This window comes from Topomyia yanbarensis, chromosome 3, assembly GCF_030247195.1.
Source record: "Topomyia yanbarensis strain Yona2022 chromosome 3, ASM3024719v1, whole genome shotgun sequence".
Lineage (NCBI taxonomy): Eukaryota > Metazoa > Arthropoda > Insecta > Diptera > Culicidae > Topomyia > Topomyia yanbarensis.
Genome location: NC_080672.1, coordinates 298943009 through 298964442, shown reverse-complemented (window position 1 = coordinate 298964442; position 21434 = coordinate 298943009). Strand labels below are relative to the sequence as shown.

Below are 21434 nucleotides of genomic sequence, written 5' to 3'. Positions count from 1 at the left end.
TCCAACATCTTTAGGCTGAAGGTGTAGCAACTGAGTATCGCCAGAAGCTGGATGAGCGGATAGATGAAACCAACGTAATTGGCTATGTTGACAGTATGTGGGAGGCTGTTTACGACGCTGTGACTATAACGGCGCGAGAAGCGATAGGTACAGCTCAGCGGCGCCAACGAAATGGTTGGTTCGATGAAGAGTATCAGAGAGTGACGAACGAGAAGAATGCGGCCAGAAGCCGGATGCTAGTGTCTGGTACACGCCTCAACAGAGAGCGGTACGGGGAAGCGAGAAGTGCCGAGAAACGAATCCACCGAGAAATAAGGCAGTGTAATTGCTGAAGCGCAAGAAAGCATGGACCGGAATGATATGCGGAGATTTTATGTAACTGTCAGCGGTGCGCGGCATAAATCAGCGCCAGTGCCCGTTATGTGCAATGATCGAGAGTGAAATTTGCTGACAGACAATACAATGGTGGCTGCCAGGTGGAAGGAGAATTTAGAGGTTTTGTTGAATGGCGCAAGTGAAAGTGTATCTAGGAACAGGATAAACATTGAAAATGACGGACAAGCTGTGGATCCACAAACACTAGACGGGGTTAGGAACGCTTTATGTGAGCTGAAACCCAGTAAAGCTGCTGGGAAGGATGAGATCCTGGTTGAACTTTTTAAACACGGTAGTTAGCAGCTGCACCAAAAAATCCACCGCATTATTCTAGGAATATGGGCGGACGAATAATTGCCTGCTAATTGGATGGATGGACTCACTTGCCCTATCTACAAAAAGGGCACAGACTGGAGTGCGCTAATTACAGGCTGATATCTCTCCTGAACTCGGCATACAAAACACTGTCGCGTATCCTGTTTAGCAGGCTGAGACCGCTTGAGGAGTCCTTCGTCGGCGTTTCAGTGAGGGCCATGGTTTTCTGGCGAAACTGGTTAGCCTGATACGTGCGACGTTGGATGGTTCAAAATCAAGTATTCGGATTGCAGATGAGATCTCAACCTCATTTGTCAACTGAAGCAAGGCGATGCACCTTCAAATTTGCTCTTGAAGGAGATATTAAGAGAGCTGGCATGCAAGGGAACGGAACTATCATTACAAGGTCGCATATGGTCCTTAGTTTTGCGGACGATGTTGATGTAATTGTAATCGATCGTAGAGCAGTGGAAGAGACCTTCGTGCCTTTTAAGAGGGAGCAGCGAGGATAGGCTTAGTCATCAACTCAGCCAAGACATGGTCGCAGGTAAAGAGAGAGGCAAGTGTTGATTCCGAGGTAGTGCTTGATGGTGACGTGATTGAAGTGACCGAAGGATATGTTTATCTTGGTACAATTGCAATTTGCGACAACGATGTTTCCCGTGAGGTAAAAAAGTGTATTGCAGCTGCCAACGGAACCTTTTGGGGTCTACGTAACCAACTTAGGTCCCGCAACTTGCATGTAGCAGTAGCAGATGACGCTGTAGCCAACAAAGTATCAAGATAGGTATCGTCAACGGATTAACAAGAGAAGAAATGATTCGTCCGGTGATTAGACCCTACGTTGTGTTTTCGATTCAACCTTCAATCTGAATACACGAAAACATGAATCCTTTACCGGCGGCAGCAGTATTTCATACATATTAAAACTAAAGATGTATATTAACGTAATGATTGTTCTTTAAACACACAAATTTATCTGGCAGCACAAATGGTCCGAGCCAAATCACACCGATGCCGTACTGTAAGGAGCGGAAAATTCTCGGAACCACAATGGACCTTAGGTAACCTTCGACCTACGGAAGGAACGTCGAAGAACGAATGCGCTAACCGGAAAAGGCTTGTGGGCACCATATGCGCCAGACACCCCAAGTGCTAGCGATACCAAATAGTAATAATCAGCAAAGCGATAATCCACAGCCGGATCTATTGCGGGATCAAAATCACTGGACGTAACCGCGACGAAATGGACGTAACCGCGACGAAACCATCCTAGTACCTCTATATAACGGATCCATTCGGATGGCCTCCAAACTACTACCCAGCACACCTGAAGAAAGCGCATGCGTTTAAGTCGGTCTTCTGACTTCCGCTGGAACATCGGACTTGTTTTTTCTTCTTGTTTGACACGACTCAATAGAAATTTGTTCGCGATAGTTCACCGAACAGATTACGCTAAATTAGGACCACTAAACCAGAGGATGGCTGTGTATAACGAGCATTGTGAAAGTATTGACTCTAACATACCCAGAACAAGTTTGAAGCAGTATTTCAACTCTGATAAATCATGGTATATAAGCAAAGTGTATGTAGTCTACGATTGATATTGACGAATAAATAAACAATGGAATTCCCCAAAATTCTTCACACTACCATTTGAGTTAATACGGTTAATAAAGATGGCAGACGCTGAGTAACAAAGATGACAGCCGTGGCTTCAAAAGTGAAAGGTAACAGTGCGAATAGGCTGAACGTAGGCTAATTACCCTATTAGGAAAAATTTTAAAGAAAAACACACACAGTGCGCTTCACCCTGTGGTACGAATTGATTGACTCAAATTAATTTTCACCGTCGAATAATGGAAGAAATTTCCACCATTACATAACCATCTCGCGGCAATACAAAGGCAACAACCAATCCTAACCGAATAAATAATGTCAATCTGTAGGAAAAATTTCAGCAGCAGCTGGCTTCTTGCTCCACTCCAGCAGCGTGAGACCAAGAGTGAAAAATAATCGGAACTACGTCATCGGGGAAGAACGCCTACGCGCCCGAATAGCAAACCAGCCGAGAAACAAGTCGGACCGAGGAGAGTGATAAAAGGGTGTCGATGCCGGCAATGGGAACAAGTCAATTACGTCATTATGTACTTCGAACCAGCCTGTACTCATTCAAGCTTTCTCTGTTCTTGATGGTTCGCTTGATTTTCGCGGTGGTAAATTTGTCAATTACAAGTGTGGAGTTGGCGCTCAATTGCGGGTTGAACAGCTAAACTGGAATTTACGAAAGATAATCCGGCATGTTGACTTATATCGTTCAAATCTGCCGAAAAAGGTAGAAACTAGAGTCTGTGGTATTATAGAGTCCCGTATAGAGAAATGCGCAACACTGCCAAAAATGATGCCCTCTTCTTTGTTCCTGGCACCCACAGTTTTTGCTTTGAGTGACTTCACCCGAGTTAAACAGTAGAGTGAATTGAAAATCTACTGTTTCGTGGCTTATAGCACTTTATTCATAATACTATTTCATGTAATTTATTTTACATTGTTACAAAAAAGTATAATAAACTGAATACAGTGTCTTGTTTCGGTGACTGAAATATTTCGCCATGATATTATTTCTCTCAACACTAATACTTTTCTTGCATGTTCTTCGAAAGAAGAATGTTTGTTTATTTTGCACGATAGGTAGCCATCTGACTGTTTGATAGGTAGATTTGGCTTCACTCTGTGCGTGCCTTTATATAACATAAACAACGCCTTTGGTAGAAACTAGTATTAATTAGAGAAAACGAATATTAAAATCGGTCCTTTTCTGCCTCAACTCAATTCCTTTACATTTCGAAGAGGATGTAAAATTAACCAATGTTTTTTCTTTCTTTCTCAATTCCAGGGTCAATGTTCAGCCGGTACACTGCCTGTGGCCTGGATAGACGAAGGTCCTGGTCCACCGCGGTGTCCACCGCCATGCAAGGCCAAGTCTAATAATAAAAATAGTAATTATAAGCCAAACAATATTGATAATACTAAATATAACATGGAGAACCGGTTACATGATAAACAACAGTGCCTTGACTATTTGGGCGATAATGAAGAGTTAAGTCCAGCACAAATTTGTAAAAAATCGTCACAAAGTATTGAGACCAAGTTGAAAACGTTACGTTTAAGACATTGTTGTGAACGTACTGTTGGCAGCGCGCTGCACAACGCGGCCTACGCCGGGGTGCTGCGCGGTGGTTCAGAATGTGTTAGGATGCTGAGTGACCTGCTGGAGACGGATGCACTGGCCGCCCGGATCACCTGCGAGTTCACCGAGGTGCTGGTGCGGTACGACTGCGGACAGCCGTTCTCGATCATCCACCACTGCGAGGACTGTAAGGTAAGTGGGAAGCCAGCCGGCGTCGATTTCAGCATTGTATTATTGTTCTTTTTTGGACAAACAGAAAATGACGAGAGTGGTTATGATGTGTACTTCTAGTCTCATGTTTGTGTTTTCTACGATCGAAGACTGTTAAATGTTTTGCACTCTTGTTTGTATTTTATTTTAAATTCGCAACTGAAAATTCCTTGTCAGATCATCAGTTTCCGAGCGAATTCATTGACTTTTTTTCGCTGGGAACATCACCCGGCAGGGCCGGCGAAATGCGTGGGTAGTACGGGTAGTACTATCCACTCGAAAATTATCGAGGGGGGAATTACCCACTCGAAAGTTTGGAACAAACTAAAACCTAAGATTAACCACGTATGTGTTTTGCGCACAAAATTCTAGCGTTGGAAATCCTCGATGTAAAACAATTGCATATTTTTATTCAGATACAAATTTCTTTGCTATTCAATTTTTTTTTTGAGACTATGAGATAATAATTAGAATTTGTTTGAAATTTGGAATTATTTTTAATATTTATACTCATTGGAATACATTTTGTAACATCTACATCCTAAAACAAACAGTTCAGATTGATAGAAAAATTAATGTATTAATGCAATTTTATTCAGACTATGGGATACAGTTAGAAATTTTTTAAGGACAATATATACAATTTGTAATGTTTTAACATGAACAATCATTTGATTAAAAATTGGAGAAAGGAGAAACAATAACTAGACAATCAGTGGACTTTTTATAAGCAAAGCAAAAGATTGTTGATTCCAACATCGGTAGCATAGAAAGCGAGGAGAGGGCGGACAAAAATAACAAGAATAAAAAGAAATTAAACTTGTAGCTTTGTAGCAAACGGAAGATCACTATCAGGATATCCGGAACCGGACCGCCGACTGGCCTCCTTGGATCCGCTGGGAACTCTTGAGATCACATTTGCAAGTAGCTGTTGAGCAAGTCAACCAAAAGAGAAGCCATAGCCAGCACATCTCGGACTAGAACCAGGTCAAAGGGATTCATTTACCGGAGATCTGGCGTTACACACATAGAAAAAATCGTGTAAATTTACGGCTCCTGACCATGACATATACGATCATAAAAAATTACACAGCTATACGTTTGATTTTAATTTTACATGTCGTTGTCGAGTTGCGTAATTTCGCTCCACATATGACGATTGTTTAAAATGTGGAGGAGTGTAATTTTATGGCACTGCTCATGGAAAGTACATCTTTCATGTAAAATTAAACAGAACACGGTTATATTTCGTCAATTACGGTTTGTTATATTGTGGCAAGTTTGGAATTATCTCAACGGTAAAATTAAGATTTTTTTAGTGTGTAGAACACTAGGCGCACGACCCGACAACATATAGAAATATTGTTTCCCTCGTTAATCCGTTGACAAACCGGTGCCAATAACCACGTTTTTCAGTCGCGAGTATTCGAAAAAATTTGGGCGATCCGACGTTCAAAAAGTCCTCATAGGACCTTTTAGCATACAATTCTGAGCGCGCTCTAACAATAACGAAGTGGGAAACCTTCCACAGTTGTTAGTGCCGGATATTCATTTCATCTGACCTTTAATCGCAGTGTAGAGATACCAGCCAGTCAAAACGTTGGACACTTACACTAGAGGAATTTCTTATTTTGATTCGATTGCCTCGGATATAGTGGACGTGTTTCTCTTTCGATCAATGAGCACACTAATGAGGTAGAGTACAAAGATAAATCTAACGTGCTTGGCCGCGCTGGTAGGCATTCGTTTCATTTCCACTGTATTCAAGATGGTCATATTGAAATTATCGCGAATATCACGCAGTAAGATAGATCGGTTATCAGAATGAAGACAACCCCATGACATAGCGTGGGAGTTGAAGTGTTCTAGAACCAGCTGAGCTGCGTTGTATATGGTAACACTATCAATAAATCTTTGTTTATGATTCGGATTTAACAAGCGACATTTTCCACACCGCATTTTCACTGACTAAAGCACATGGATCTGGAAAGAGCACTCCTTATTTCGCAGTTAAGGCCCGCCTCAGAGACTACACCATCAATCTCTACTTCCCGAGCGGGTACCTAGACAAAATACTTTTTCGTACACGGTCGAATGTTGTTTAGTTAGATCGCGCGATATATCGATGATGTTAAATGGCTTGTCTTTTTCCGGAAGTAGACCATCCAGGGGCCGGTTGTATTAGATATAATTAGTATCGAAAATGAGACTTATCGGCATTATTTTTGCCTTTGGAGAAATATTTCAAACGACCTCCACTATCTTCCCATTAGTCAACACTATCATGCGGGTTTCAGTACCCGCGAAAGGAAGGTTTTATAGCAGGGAACGGAAATCTAATACAACGAAATTTAAAAGAATGGAGTAATTGGTACTTAGTTGTGGAACATTTTCGCTGAGCCGTCAGACATACAGCTCTGTTAACAAAGGGTGTTTCCAAATAGCCAACAGATATTATCAGGGAATTTTAATTTTCACACGCCATAGCTGAACTTTCGTCAGTACGGGGAGAAATCACTCCGAATCTTATTACCAACTAGGGAAAAATCTGTTCCGCCGGCCCTGTCACCCGGTGCTAGATATTACAAAAATTCTTGCGAAGGAAGGAGCTCTTCGGGTATTCAACCATTGTTTCACAGAAGAACCAGTTTAGTATGAACGATTAGTTTTGAAGACGCTTTTGTATGCACATGTGTTTATTTTTGCGTTTTTCGAAAGCATTGAAGCGGAGTGTATATTATACCTATTCAAAAGCCGAATACAACTGAAAAGCTCGGTGTTACTAGAAAAATTGGAAAGAGAACTGCAGAGACTTCATTTTGAATCGATTGGATTCGGGTTTAGATGTCAAAAAATGAATTCAATCGAACACTTATATCATTGGATGTGTTGCCATTCATTACATGGACATACGTTGCCAAAACGCTGTTTTTCTTCTCGCCGTTCTCTTGTCTAGATTTTTTATAGGTTTTACAAACCTACACAAATATAAGAAAGAAAACCGACGTGCGTACGGATGCAACCGTCAAGTATGTTAGGATGGGTGAATCAGTGCGCGTAAATGTTTGTGATAATACTACCAAACCACGGGTAATACCCATTTGCACAGGTTTTCATATAAACTCTGTAACCTAAATGTTAGTTATCTGTGGCCATACTGTAGGTAGCAACTTTAGTTTAACATATCTCCGTTCTAAGAATGATTGCTTCAAGAGGTTTTGCGAATCGCAAAATAGCATAGCCGTAGCAACCTCAGAGGTAAGGAGGGTTTTGCCCCACCACGCGTTTTCCATCGCACCACGCATTTTTCTCACACATGAAATAAATACTAGAAAGAAAATAAAGAAATTAAGGAATAATCGAAGAAAAAGCAATAAAGTAATTTATTTGTATAGTTTATGCTGTGTTAATTAGTATCGGCTCGAAATTTCGCCACCCACTGTAAGGGACCATTCATTAATTACGTATCGCTTTTAGGGGGGGGGGGGCAAACAAACTGTGACATGTTGTTACATATGGAGGAGGGGGAGTAAGCTAGAACGTTACGTAACATGCTTTTACTGAAGAAATTTTTTTTTGCTTTCGCTTAAATTTTTTTTTTGAATTTGCTACGTAATAGGGGAGGGGGGATAGAGAAATTTGTTACAATTTGTTACATGGGGGTAGTGGGGAATCAATGTTGGGCAATTTATGCGTTGCGTAATATATGAATTGTTAGAACACAACGCGATCTGGAGCATGTATGTGTTGGCGAGTTACTACCCTGTAAACGACCAGTGAGCGATATCTGGCAATTTTTCCACCGTGAGTAATTGTAATTTCTCTATCCCCCAGATTATAATCCAGTAGAACGGTGACATCGAGCTTTGTGATGGACCGGTATATCTGAGCGTTAGTGGTATAGGAATTGATCCGATAGAATAGTGCAATCCCAGTATATCTTTAAACGGGCATTTCCCAGAACAGGCACGGGTAGGTACGATAGTTCGGCACAATCGCTTCCAAAAGACTACGTTGCAGCGCCAATTGTTGATGCAAAATCAACATCAATGTAGTGACACTCGGCGTAGGCTTCGTTAGCGAGTGCGCCAGCCTGGCGTAATGAGGTCGATGGTCTGATCCGAATCGGACGAGTCTAGGTACTGGACCAACGTGTTCGAAATTTTTACAGAATTATTCAGCAATTTACTTAGAAAAAGCGTACTAAGTTGCATTTTCACCGCAAGGTGGATTGTATAAATCATTTTATCACTGCAAGTGAAAATAGGATTTCGTCGATCTCGCAGCCTGCAGTGTTGACTAATCGCTGGTACTAGCTGATCAGATCGGAATTTTTCTAGGCCAAACGCCATGCCGATGTCGCCACCAATCCTTTCGAAAAGTTTGATAACTACACCCAGTCGTTCCGTCGAACCAGCGTAGATCTTGAAATCGTCCCTGTGGAAGGTATGAGACATCTCTTCCGGTGAACTTTCTTCATACTTTATCATGAGAGCCATGCCCGTTTCGATTGAGTCTCCTACTGAACGTACTAGACCGCAACACGTCTTTTCCACTTCTGAGCCTTGACAAACTTCACCTACCGCAGGAACCTCGCGACTACAGGATCAACTTTATACATCTCCAATACCTTGGTGTATGCCATACTATGGCTCCGTTGGTTACACACTACTTGTTCAACAATTATTGCATCGATGATGGTTTGATCTTTGCAGTCATGTGTGTTCTTCTTGTATCCCTTCTGTTCCTCTGTCAGGATGCTATTATGCTTAGAGTGAATCCATACGTGGGTGGTGATGAAGGATGATGATGCTCATGATCTTATGCAGACTTGGTCTGTACTTTGATGGGTTGGACGTGTTGCTGTCCTTGGGGAGGAGAATTCTAGTACCACGGATGATTTAATCCGATAATAAGCGTGGTTCGCGTAACGCCCCGTTGAAAGTCCTGCCATCGTGGGATGTACAACGGTCAGCTTCATGTACCAAATGTCGTCATCTCGTCAATATCTTCGCCTGCCCATTCCCCCTCGCACCTTAGCCATGGTTGCCCTTCGCGATGTTGTACGGGGGTCTCCCTAGCCCAAAAGCTAGTGACATCGCCGATATCCGGTAGACCTACGCTTCGGGCTTCTCCTGGCTGATTTGGTCATAGAAATGTAACACCTTAGCCATTTTTATAAGACCCTTTGTGTCTGTTCTAGTGTGGAGTTTTTCCGTTAGCTGGTGAGCTCCTCGCACGCGAAGCTCAGTAAGTGCAATGATCGCAGCTACATGACGACATAATTTTGCTAATCTTTTTCCGTCTCTGCACGCTAATAGCCAATAGCCTTCCAATAGCGGCACGTTTGTTCGTGATCCGATTCTCCAATCCAATCTACTCTACCATGGAGGTACTCGCCTTTCCCGGTGATATTGAGCCGGGTCGCCTCTAGATGTAAGTCGATATCCTAAACATCTAACGGTTGCCACTGTAGCACAGAATACTATTAGCTGCAGATCTTCTAGGTTCTTCACAAATTCCAGATGGATTGGACGAATGTTAGCATTCATGATTCACAGGTCAACTTAAAAGAATACTGCAGCTTCGGGATCCTGGGGCGCAACATTGTTGCGATACTGCGCAACCACATCGTCGCTATTGAAGACCAAATCGCGTAGTAGCTGCCGATCAAAGGTTCAGTCTTCTGATAATGATCCTCTTTTTATAAACAACTTAGAGTGAGTCATTTTATCTTTCTTTTCTTGCTGTCATGAGCGAGACGGTGGAGGAAAAAAATAGAAAAGCGTGGAATAGGGTCATATAAGCAAGCTTAGAGTTTCCTGCAGACTTAATCCTTTTTCTTCTACCGTTCTGGTTCTTAATATTAAAAAAATACTTCATGCCTTCAAGTCCCTTGCTAATTGAATGTCATTGCCACATAAAGAGTTTAAATACAGTGTGAACCCGTTTTTATCAACCCCCAATTTTGTCAGTTTTTCGACCCGATTTCGTCAACCAGTCAGGGTTATGACGCTATGTCTATGGAATAATGTTGAATATTTCAACAGCTTCGGTTTATTAAAGGATACAAATAAATATGTGTTGTCGTTGCTCTGCAAAATAGTGGGGTTATTCAGGAATACTTTGTTCAATTGACTGTACCTACTAGAACTGGCAAAATTACTCTATTCCGAAAATTTCAATCCGATATTTACCAAACACATCTTTTGCTAATAAACAAAAGAGAATCATTTTCTCTTTCGTTGACTGCTGGGCCTTGAACTGTGCTGGGCCAACAACGGTATGACTGGAATCTATCCTCAAAATTTCGTTCATTCGGCATATAGGGCTCAATTGACAACTGACATAGAGATCTAGTTGGTATAGGCTGGTATGACGGCGCTAGTGTTTTAAAGTATATTCGTTTAAATGTTTGCACAAGCTTATCGGTAATTGCAGTGGAAAAACTACAAGGGGCAGCCCTATGGGGTTGCACGAACTGCAGACGTAGAACTATACTACTTAATGTAAAATATTTATTTTCTTAGTACATTAAGAGTAAATAGTAAAGCGTCAGACAATTCTCAATAGGTATGTACAATAAATTTATTAATCTCTTAATTCAATAAAATTACTATTCGTCAAATCATTCATCAATTTAATAAATGTATTTCGCCTAAGTTCAGTAATGGTTTGACTTTAATATTGATTTATCTTTCCAAAGAGCCATCAAAATCGGAACCATCGCTCGGAAAGATGCATTCAATTGTCTGCTCATAAATATATGATGATCATGCTGGTAGATTTCTTCGCAGTAAAATCTATATGCTTCTCAACGAATCCGAAACCACACCAGTGCCAGCAACGCACACAGGAAGCTGGGGAGCACAACGATTGCCGAGGAAAAATAAGCAAGATAAAACAAATCCATAAAAGCTCGTTCGTGCCGCGGTGTCACAAAACACTTCCTGCCTGCGCTAGCTGGCTCAGACTGATTTCACGGGGGAAGGAAAGAAATTCAGAGCCATCATCATACACCCACACCAATAAAACGGGTTTTCCTTGGACCGGACTCACAATACCCGAAAGGAAATAGACATGGAAAACTAGTTACCCACACGCACATACTGTCTGATGGGTCAACCCCGTCAGAAATGGCAGAAAAGCGAGTTTTCGCTCATTCATGGCGGTCAGCAAAATGAGACGTTTGGTTGATTGAGAGTTGAGAAAGTTTCTCGAAACAAATGGATCTTTTTTGTGAATTTCACTCATCTACTTAATTAGCAATGAACTCGTGTCTGACGTGATAGTAAAATTTCTACTGATCATCTGTGTGATTTTTTCGTGATAAATTATTGAACTATTTACTATTTTTCTCTATTTGAATAATCGATACGTCCGGTTTCTTCGACAGAACACAAAAACCACATCATGTAACTGATTTTTCAGGCTACGTCGAACATATGATTTTCTGCGAGGAAAAACTCGTGTAAATGATGCTTGAATAATGCAGACAACGAGGTGCGTGCTTCACATCACTCATTACATGACTCACACGTTTGGCGTCTTCCTGGCAAAAAGTCTAGGCCCTTCTGTAACGACGCATCGAAAGATAGATGGGAAGGCATCTCTTCCCTTTGGGAAGGCAAACCGTGACAAGACAGAGAGACAGAGAGGATCGAAAGCGTCTTATTGATTTTATGTGCTTATACTACACTTATCCTTCCACTCATTCTCGGCTGCTTACCGTTCAGCCCGGACTGGGAATGGTACCGCAGCTGGACGTAGGGAAGCTACTGCCATGTGAAGACGGGTCGACGGAAAATCAGCCTTCCAAGAGTTGAAGAAGAACCATCCCACGACCTTTTTATTGTTTTGTCTTAACTGCTCCGAGGACCTACATTGGCGAGAAGTTAATTTCTACATTAAACGAACGAGGCCAACCCAATTGGTGCGGCTATGTGTAGTGGATGTGGACCAATCAGAGTGACGCGGCGGAAAGGATGATAGACAACTGTGATGTACAGGACTCGTTGATGAGCACCGGGATCGGGGGACCTTGAAATGGGGTCACTTAATTTCATTACCTCATGAAGTGCATTCATTATTCATGAAGTGGGCCATCATGTTCCATGCAAACACGTATGTCACAATCGGACAACGGCGAGTGAGTTGGAAGGATTTGGGACAAATCGGGTGACAATTTTGTGGTTTTGATGAGTTATATTGTAAGGGTGATTCACCTATTTTCATACATCAAAAGAGTCCCGGTCTACAATCATTACATTGTGCAACAAAACTGCGTGTAAACTGTGGTTCTACAGCTACGCCTGGAGTTTGTCCTACTTTTTGAGAGACTTTCATTTTCATCGTAGTTTTTATTAAGTATTTTAATACTTATTTGCAATAAAAAAGTTTCAATTAGCAGTAATAATAAAATAAATCTTCTAGACTCTTGTTTCCTATTCTGATTTGTTTTGGTGCTCTTGGTTTCCTGTAAGTTTTTATGTATTTTTTCCAATAATTGATACTTTACACGGTCCCGCCACTAAGGTTCAATATTTAGCAATATCGCGAACTGAAGGCGATTTGTTTGAAAATGTAGTGTTTTTGGAAGGAGATCGTATTAGCCATACGCATCTGACGTGAACATTTTCTCGTGCCCCTGAATATTCCTAAAAGTAGAATTAAGGTTTAATCTAATTTTATTATTGTATGTCGTTTAGGTGAATTTCGGACTTCGATTTTTGTAGTGCTTGTGGAGGAAGAAATTTTTTATTTTTGGCGTGAAGAAATCGTACGCAGTTTTGTGGAAGGCGTAACGCTAACTTGGCATTGGTGGATCAACGGGAAAGATAAATATGCATACCGAGTTAAAAGAGTGACTAGTAAAGTGTGAGAATATTAATTGAGTTAGAGAAAAACTGTTCTTAAATTGATTGAAATCACATGACAAGTTCGTTTTTAGACAACGGACATATTACTTGGTTGCGGGGTAAGTGTGCCGTATGTCAGGAAATAAGTTGTTATTTGGCTTCTTTGGCTAATCGTATTAATGCCACAAATGATATATTTCCCAAATTCTCGGTAGCCGACTGCTCAGAGCAATGGTTACATGATAACTTAAAATATTTCGGACATTTGTGTTTCGAATTCAACTCGTCAGTAACTAGTACCAATTTGGGGCCAAGTTGACCAATGTATCTTGACTAGTATCTACATTAGAACTAGTTAGACACTATGTCCAAACAGTCACACGACATACCTGATGCCTAAAGCAACAACGAGTCATGTCCCAGGAAGCAAAGTCAGAAGCACAACAATCTCACTTAATTTTGAATTGGGTCTTGTGCCCTTAATTCACATATTGGTTTGATTCTTTTTTTCCTTTTTGGGAATTAATATTGCATATAGGATGACACTATTGGCACACTTACTAACAAATCTCCCATTCCCGAGATACTTGTGGAGATGCCGAGGATTTCTCAGTCTCTAGCAACGACATGTATCTTGTTTGTGGTAACCACAGTTTTTTCTTGTGATTTTGAGTGACTTCGACCGAGTTCTTATGAGTTGAATTAAATGATTACTGTTTCTTGGTTTCCAGCATATTATTTACAATATTATTTAACGTAATTTATAGTACATTGTTACAAAAGAATATAGTAAAATGAAAGAAATGTATTGTTTGAATATAAATAACTTGCAGCATCGACCAAGGTCGATATCAATGCGCAGGTTCCTGTCTAAACTATACTCTCTCCCTCAGCGCAGTAAAATTCCAGTTCACTCAATTGAACCGAAGGGACGCATCCAATCTGTCTGCTATGGTAACAATCTTATCCATTTAACATATTGAACTGATGTTCAGTTCATGGATTTTCAATCACCGTCACTTTCAAATGAGTCACAGTTCATATTCAATTTCTTTCGTTTGATCCTGTCAAATGAAAAGATTCCGCTTTCAATTGACCCAGTGAACATCAGTTGAATGGGATTTGGGTAAACAGTTGAACTAATTCAAAGTTCAATGATGTAGATAACGGAAATTTATGATTAAAGCCATTATGAAATCCAAGATGACGGAAATATGAATATCATTCTAAACGGGGCTGATCAGTAAGAAACTTAAATTGATGATTGAGGTCATTTTGAAATCCAAAATAGCGGCTTCCGGTTACCACAAAACAGTGAAAACCCCCATCAACATAGGTGTAATTAGTAAGTGGCTGAGCAGATAACTAAAATTGACGATTGAAACCATTTTGAAATCTAAGATGGCGGCTTTCGGTTACTACAAAACAGTGAAGGTCACCATCAATATAGAAACCACTTGGAAAGGGCTGGTCAGTAGATGACAGAAATTGATGATTGAAGTCATTTTGAAATCCAAAACGACGGCTTTCGGTTACATCAAAACTGAAAACTTCTATCAATATGGGTACCATACGAAAAGTTATTAACGATGCGTTGAAGATTGGGGTCTAAGTAGACTCCCAAATTTTTAACGGATGATTCCCGTTTGAGAACGATTTGTAAGATATTGTAGTCGAAATTAACTTTCGATTGATTGCGAGTAAAAAAATATAAACTGTTTGAAGTCGTCAACAAACGAAAGTTTGATGCACTTCAGCAAATGGTTTAAGTCGTTTAAATAGAGCAAAAATATAAAAGGCCCAAGATGACTGCCCTGAAAAACTCCCAAGCGGGCTGATGTCGTGCAGTCTCTCTTTTTCACTACCATTTCACGTTCTATTAGGTACGAGTGAAGCTAATCCAGAAAAGAGCCATTAAATCCAAGTCTACTTAATTTGGAAACAGTTATCTGGTGATTAATTTTGTCAAATGCCGCGGAGAAGCCGGGGTAAATGGCATTTACTTGTAGTCTTGCTTGAAAACATTGACTGATGAAAGATGTGTATCTACTAAGCTCGTAGATGTTGATCGTTTAGATATGAAGCCATTTTGGGTCTCGAGCAGTAAATATTTCGGACTGAGTTGATGCTTGAACTCCGTGAAGTGACATATGAGATGATAAACCGGCTTACTCTATTCGTTGACGTAATTTCAGAAGCTTTTAGGGTTTTTTTCTAGGCTTGTTCTGTATACGTTGATGGTATGAATAGTAAAGAGCCTAATTCCATCGTTTGTAGCGGTTGTTGAAGTAAAAGTAATGCGATCTAAGGTAGAGTGAGGGTCAATTCGTTAGTTTTTTTAAATGCGGAACGTTTAGCGCATTTGTAGCGTTTCAAAGTTGAGTTGGACCACGGTGGGTACGAACTGCGGTTTGTGGCATGTCCGAATTTATTGGCTGTACAGTATATTTATCGAGTGCTATGAAAAGGTACTTATTAATACAGAATTTTGGCAAACCTAATTGTAAAATTATGTCGGTAAGAATTGCTAACAAAATTCTGCACGTATTGTGTCTGTGGCCCTGAAAAAGACCGATACATGTTTCTGGGAGGTGTTATTTCGAGCTGATGTACTGGCATTGAGCTGATCCGATTCGCAGATATGAAATACGTATACGCCGTTACTAACAATGCTTTAATATGTTCGCGCGCTAGACTAATAGCACGGACCAATCTTGGCGCAGCTAATTACTGCTTTCGCGAAATCCATTATTTATTTAGGTGTGGTAGTCGTGAATCTTATGGAATTAAATACAAAGAGGAACAGTTATGCTGCTCCAGGAAGCCAAATGACGTTTTTTTCAGCTACTCACCTTTCAAGCCACATGAACAGATGGCTTACCACACGAGATATTTTTTGCGAGCTTCGACAGCTTAATATGTTTAAAAACTTAGTCATCTTTCTTCTTCCAGTCAACGTGTAATATTCTTGCTCACGAAGCTGTTTGCAGTCTGCCTTGACGTAGGTTTCTTCATCCTGTACCACGCAATCAAACTTTATAAACATCTTCATGTACAGCTCACGCGATCGCTCTCAGGCCGATTTGTTTTGCTTATCGTTATGCAGGAGCGGATCCAGAAAAAATTTCGGATGGGGTTCGAAATTTCGATTTTGAAATGTTCATTGTACAATTCGTAATTCGTAATGACTTTGTTTAATAAAAATCAGTTTTAATGGTCCAATCTGGAATTATTTAGAGTTTAGAACAAATTAAAATGGAAACTATTTTAAAAAAATTCAACAAATTTCGGAGGGGGTCCGGACTCTCAAGACCCTCCCCCTGGATCCGCCACTGTTGTTATGATTTGGAATTACTATTTTGTTGTAAGTCGACAGTCCAGCTCGTTTTTAGTTCAATGCACGGTTGTGGACGACACTCTAACCTAGTTTATGACATTTCGGATGAAAAGATTGGGGTTCCGCTTGAAACAGTTGGCCATCCTTTTCGTAGTTTGGCGGCCTTCGGCTTTTGATTTTCTCCCGATCCAGTCTTCCTAGCTGTAAACGTTTTTCGATTACTTTTATGACATTGATTTGGCCATATCCAACAATTTTGCCAACTTGGCATGCGAGTAGTTCGGATTTTTGCAGGGCGCAAGCAAAATTTTGCTCTGTTAATCCTATTGCTGCGATACCATTTCTGCAACTAACGAGCAAATGTCGAAATCAAATAATACAGAGCAAAAAATATGAAAATTAACTCTCACGGAATTTCTGCGGAATGCTTAAACACTAAGTTTTCGTTCAATTCAACTCAAGGTCAATATTATTATTCACATATCAAAATTAAGATTCAATCTAATAAATGTAAAACGTAAAATTAACTTTCAAATAGAGGGAACTTATTCTTCTGTCTTTTAACTATATTTTATATAATGGTCGCTGGAAATTTACAATCGCTCATACCACTTCTTCCACTGGACGTTTTCTTTGTTAGTTATCGCAGCCATAACTGTTCGCACGTTAGTACGAGATTTGTGAAATGATTGAAAAGCCTCGAAAGGTACAGAACCGTAGCGTGTGGTTGGCCCCCGCCAAGGGCGCCAGCCTCAGAGGGGCGCTGAAATCATGACCAGTATTTAATTTTTGTGAGAGTAAATCATGAAATAAATCAAGATAATGTGCCATTTCCAAGTGAACTGAACACTAAAAAGGAAGAGAATATAAACACCAAAGGGTTGCAAAACTACTGTAGTTTTTGCTAGAGAAGAATCTGAGTCGGGTTCTAATTCCAACTGCTGTTTCAACTGACTGATCCCCCCATGGGGACCATCAGACTGATACTCTTTTAAAAGAGCATAATGATTTGTCGTTGTGAGTGGCATAGCACTTTTTGTTTTTCTGCGAAAGTGCTTAGATCGTCCTTAATGGGAACACTGTGGATTCCTAGAACCCTAGATCATATGGACTCTTTCATAATAGGCATACATATTTTTCAGCATTCTCAATACAAGAGTCATCCTCACGATTCTCGGTACAACAGCCGAACAGACAGACGATTCTTGTCGAAGAAGGCGTATTGAAACCCGATACCAGTTAGAAGGGACACAATTTTGTCCCAACACAAAACATCAGACTCAACTTTATGTTGGATTGTGCACCAAATTGCATAAATTAGGTGGTTTTGACGGCGCCGGTGGTTGAGTGGTAAGCGTGACCACCACTCACTCCAGTTGATCTAGGTTCAATTCCAGCCGAGGTCGTTGAGATTTTTCTGAGGTGAAAAAATCTGTGGTCACGTCTTCTTTCGGAGTGGGAGGTAAAGCCGTTGGTCTCCGGTCCATGAGTTGATGGATCGATATCTAGTCCAGATAGTGGCGTCACCTCTCTGGCGTCGGTTAAGAAGAAGTAGAATCCAACTTCAATACTTACTAACTAATATCCTCCTCCCGTGATACTTGTGGAGTGCGCAGTAGTATATACGGCCTCTAGCAAAAGCAAGTGTCGGACTAACCATTCCTTCCCTTTGCTTCCGCAATCTACGTTCGGGCCTGGCCGGCACCGGTGCTGATCAATAAACACTTTAGGATTACCAGGAGTTGCACATTGAAAGATGTTGCGCTACTCCCAAGCATAATCATCTACTTATTCCCTATGCAACTGCAGCTAGTCCAAATCGATAATGGAATGGCAGCCAGGGGTGATCGCACAAGCTCAAGCCCAAGCTCAAATCGCATAAATTAGGGGGTTTAGCTCCTTTAGGGAGTATAAGTCATTTGCTTGCTTTAGATAGAATATCACAATTCTGAACTTGTCTGGACGACCTTTTTGGGATATCTGTCACTGTTGAATAGGCCTGCGTTAGTTCTTTCAAAATCTTTACAATACTTTGCGGATTATCTTTTGTCCGAAAAGAGTTCAAATATGGTCCAACCGAGTTCAATCAATGTTTTTAAACGGGAAGTCGGATTCTGGTTTTTTTAGGAGTTTATTAATACCCGGGCCTAAAGCCCGGCGCAAAGTGAAAACTTAAACAATACGAAGCCAGAGACAGAAATTACTGGAGATATAATAAATTGAAAGACAAGCCAAAGGATAGTAATGGAAACATGTGGGGATTCGCAATGGATGACATTTCCAACCGTATTGAAACGAAACTGTTTTGTCAAGTCAGTAGGACTTTTTATAAAATTACTCATAAATGAGGGAACATCCGATAGCATTGTAACATTACTTTGACCCTCACAATTCACGAAAGAAATTGGTGTTATCGAACTGAAACACCTGATCTCGAGTTTATGTCTCTGGAATGTTATACAACGTATGCTGTATTCACATGTCTGTCTCAAATTCTTTAAACCTTTATATCTACAGTTTTTCTTCGGGGGGATTCATGTTCACCGCGGCATATTCGCTGACAATACTACTAGTATTGGAAAATGCTTTTGTGGCCACCGCCTCAGGAGAGCGAAGCCATTTCCATGTACACACGAAATCATTATTAGAAAGTCAAACTTAAATAAACTCCAAGTCAACTCCAAAGGGGCGCAAAATTGAAACTTCGCCAAGGGCGTCTGAAGGTCACGCTACGGCTCTGTTTATGCCTTTACGTAAATTCAAACTTTTTTGAAATTTTTCGCGCAAAAATGTATGTAACCCCTTAAAACAACAGGTCATTTTCACAACCGAAGATTAAATGTCATAATGGAACAGTAGGAATGATGCTACACACAGTTTTTTAATGCAGGATTAAAAAATGCGTCAATTAAAAGATGACCAATTTTTGATCGTAACACTCTTTATATTCTTAGGGTGTGGCGTCTTGTAAAGATGAATCGAGATCCCGTAAAATGGGATTTATAATACTAGTTTTGATGCACAAAAATAAAAAGTCAATTATTTTCAACACAAACGGTTGGACAGCATTTTGTGACCGTCGAGTTCTTTTGGAAAGGGTCCTTGGCCGTAAATCAATCTCTTGTAAATTTGGGTTGGCACTAGATCCAAGCGTTTTCGATTTCTTAGAACGATAGAAGGTGACGTACGTGTGATTCTTTCGATATTTTGGTTTTTCGCCTAATGGTACACTTTTTAATACAAAAACGTTGAAATCCTACGTACGTTACAGAGGGAAAGAAATATTGTATACAATGTGAAAATTTCAGAACGATTTTTATGCGTTTTTTTGTATTTGATTATATTGTTTTGTTTGCATTACATTTCTAATTTAGTATATTGGGTCTACAGCCACAAGTGGTGACTTTTCATCCCTATTGTTTACATGATTCGGTTAATTATTATTAAGATATAATATGCTTTCGAAGTTAGGTGATTTTTGCAGTGAGAAGTTTTAAACCTACTTGTCATGGGAATTCAGAGCTACACAAAACTAAACTAACATATAAACTATAAAGAGAGCTAAGCGTTGCAATTGGTGATTGCAATGATTTCTGTAGGAAATTGCTTATAATACTGTTCGTCATAATTTCCAATGCTTGTATGCAATTTCTAAACGATAATAAATAATTAATTTGAGTTATATTTCCGGCCATCGCCAAAAATTTGGTTTTGAGAAAAATGCAATTAAAGTTTTCAGTACACTCAGGGAATACAAAAAAGGCGTTGTGGCAAAATTGAACTTTTATATACTATTACAACCTTCCATATTTTGACATATCACTTTTAAGGCTCTAGTGCATATTTTAGGCAAGTAAAAAAATGTTTTGTATTTTTACAGTGGTTACCCTTACCCTTACCCTTAATCATCTTAACTATGATGTTTTAAGTGAGCAAGGGCAACTCTGAATCAACACGCTCTTTGATAACTGAGCGCCTCATTTTATCCGGAAAATATCAATCTAGAATCAGCTACTCGCATGAGCGAGAGAGAATTTCGATGCCTTGCCTAGAAATGCTATAAAAATATTCCATCAATTTGGAAAAACCGCCGTTTCTGGCAACATATCGTGTCACGTACAGCGCGTTCAAAGTCTCTGCCAAACACCCAGGTTTGTCACGAACCAATAATGAGCAACGGTTAATTAGCTCGAACTACTTATTCGACACTGAAGCTGTCGTAGACCAATTCGTCTAATTTATTTTTCGTTTGAATTAAACGCAACTCTGCCAGAATTCATGACCAATACTGACCAGTTGCCGTAATGCACCCAAAACAACGAACAAAGTTATAGGCGCTTGATGGTTTGTGTGGTAAAATGGTGCATACTGTTGATTAGTGTGTCTCAAATTGGATCTGCTTAGCGTCGTTATTAGTCATAAAAGTTACAGTCATGAACTTCGGACCTGAAAAGCACCTTTACGAAGAACTGTCTGAAATGTATTTCTAATATTATATTTTTTTAAAGTAGCCAAATCAGTTTTCAAATTTAAGCAGTATCATATCGACGGTAGTTGAACTTAACGAAAGGGAGATCGGAAAACATCCGCAACTATGAACCGCTCTAGTCTATTCACAGTTCCGGCTGCAGCTCCACAAATAAACAAAATTTTCGGGGCGCTAAATGCATTGCCTTTGCCCGTGATGTGGCGGATGATGAATGCTCTTTACATTGGCAGTCGTGCGAATAATTTTAGAGTATGAACGATAGATGTTGCAAATGAACGGCGACGACGCCGACGACGATGCCGACGCCGGCATTAACCAGCCGCAAATAGATCTTGAGTCGGTACAGAGTCGGTCTGGCCTAGCTGGACCGATCCAAGGGTAGCAGTTTCATTAGTAATTATTCACGGTCAACCGGAATCGCATAGTTTAATCAGGAAGCAGAACACATTCCACGAATCCATCAAGTACCAACACAGCCAGTCGGTCAGTAGCAGTCGGGCTGAGAGAAGACTCTTCAAGTGGTGCAGTTCGCTGCACTTTTTACGCCCGAATCGTGCCCCATATCGCCACCAGAGACGCACTGAAGTGTGCTCAACGAGAACGATGGCCGGACTCGGCCATCACGCGCTCCGGAGAGGGAAGGGGGATAATTGATTCTTTGTC

General features: G+C 40.4%; 1 protein-coding gene across 1 annotated transcript in view; it reads left to right on the top strand.

Moving 5' to 3' along the window:
* LOC131690800 (uncharacterized) overlaps positions 1–21434 on the top strand; it is a 229164-nt gene that overhangs the window by 62132 nt on the left and 145598 nt on the right. The window contains exon 2 of the mRNA XM_058976825.1: positions 3584–4069. Within this exon, the coding sequence (XP_058832808.1) occupies positions 3584–4069 (486 nt within the window). The remainder of the gene's footprint in view (positions 1–3583; positions 4070–21434) is intronic.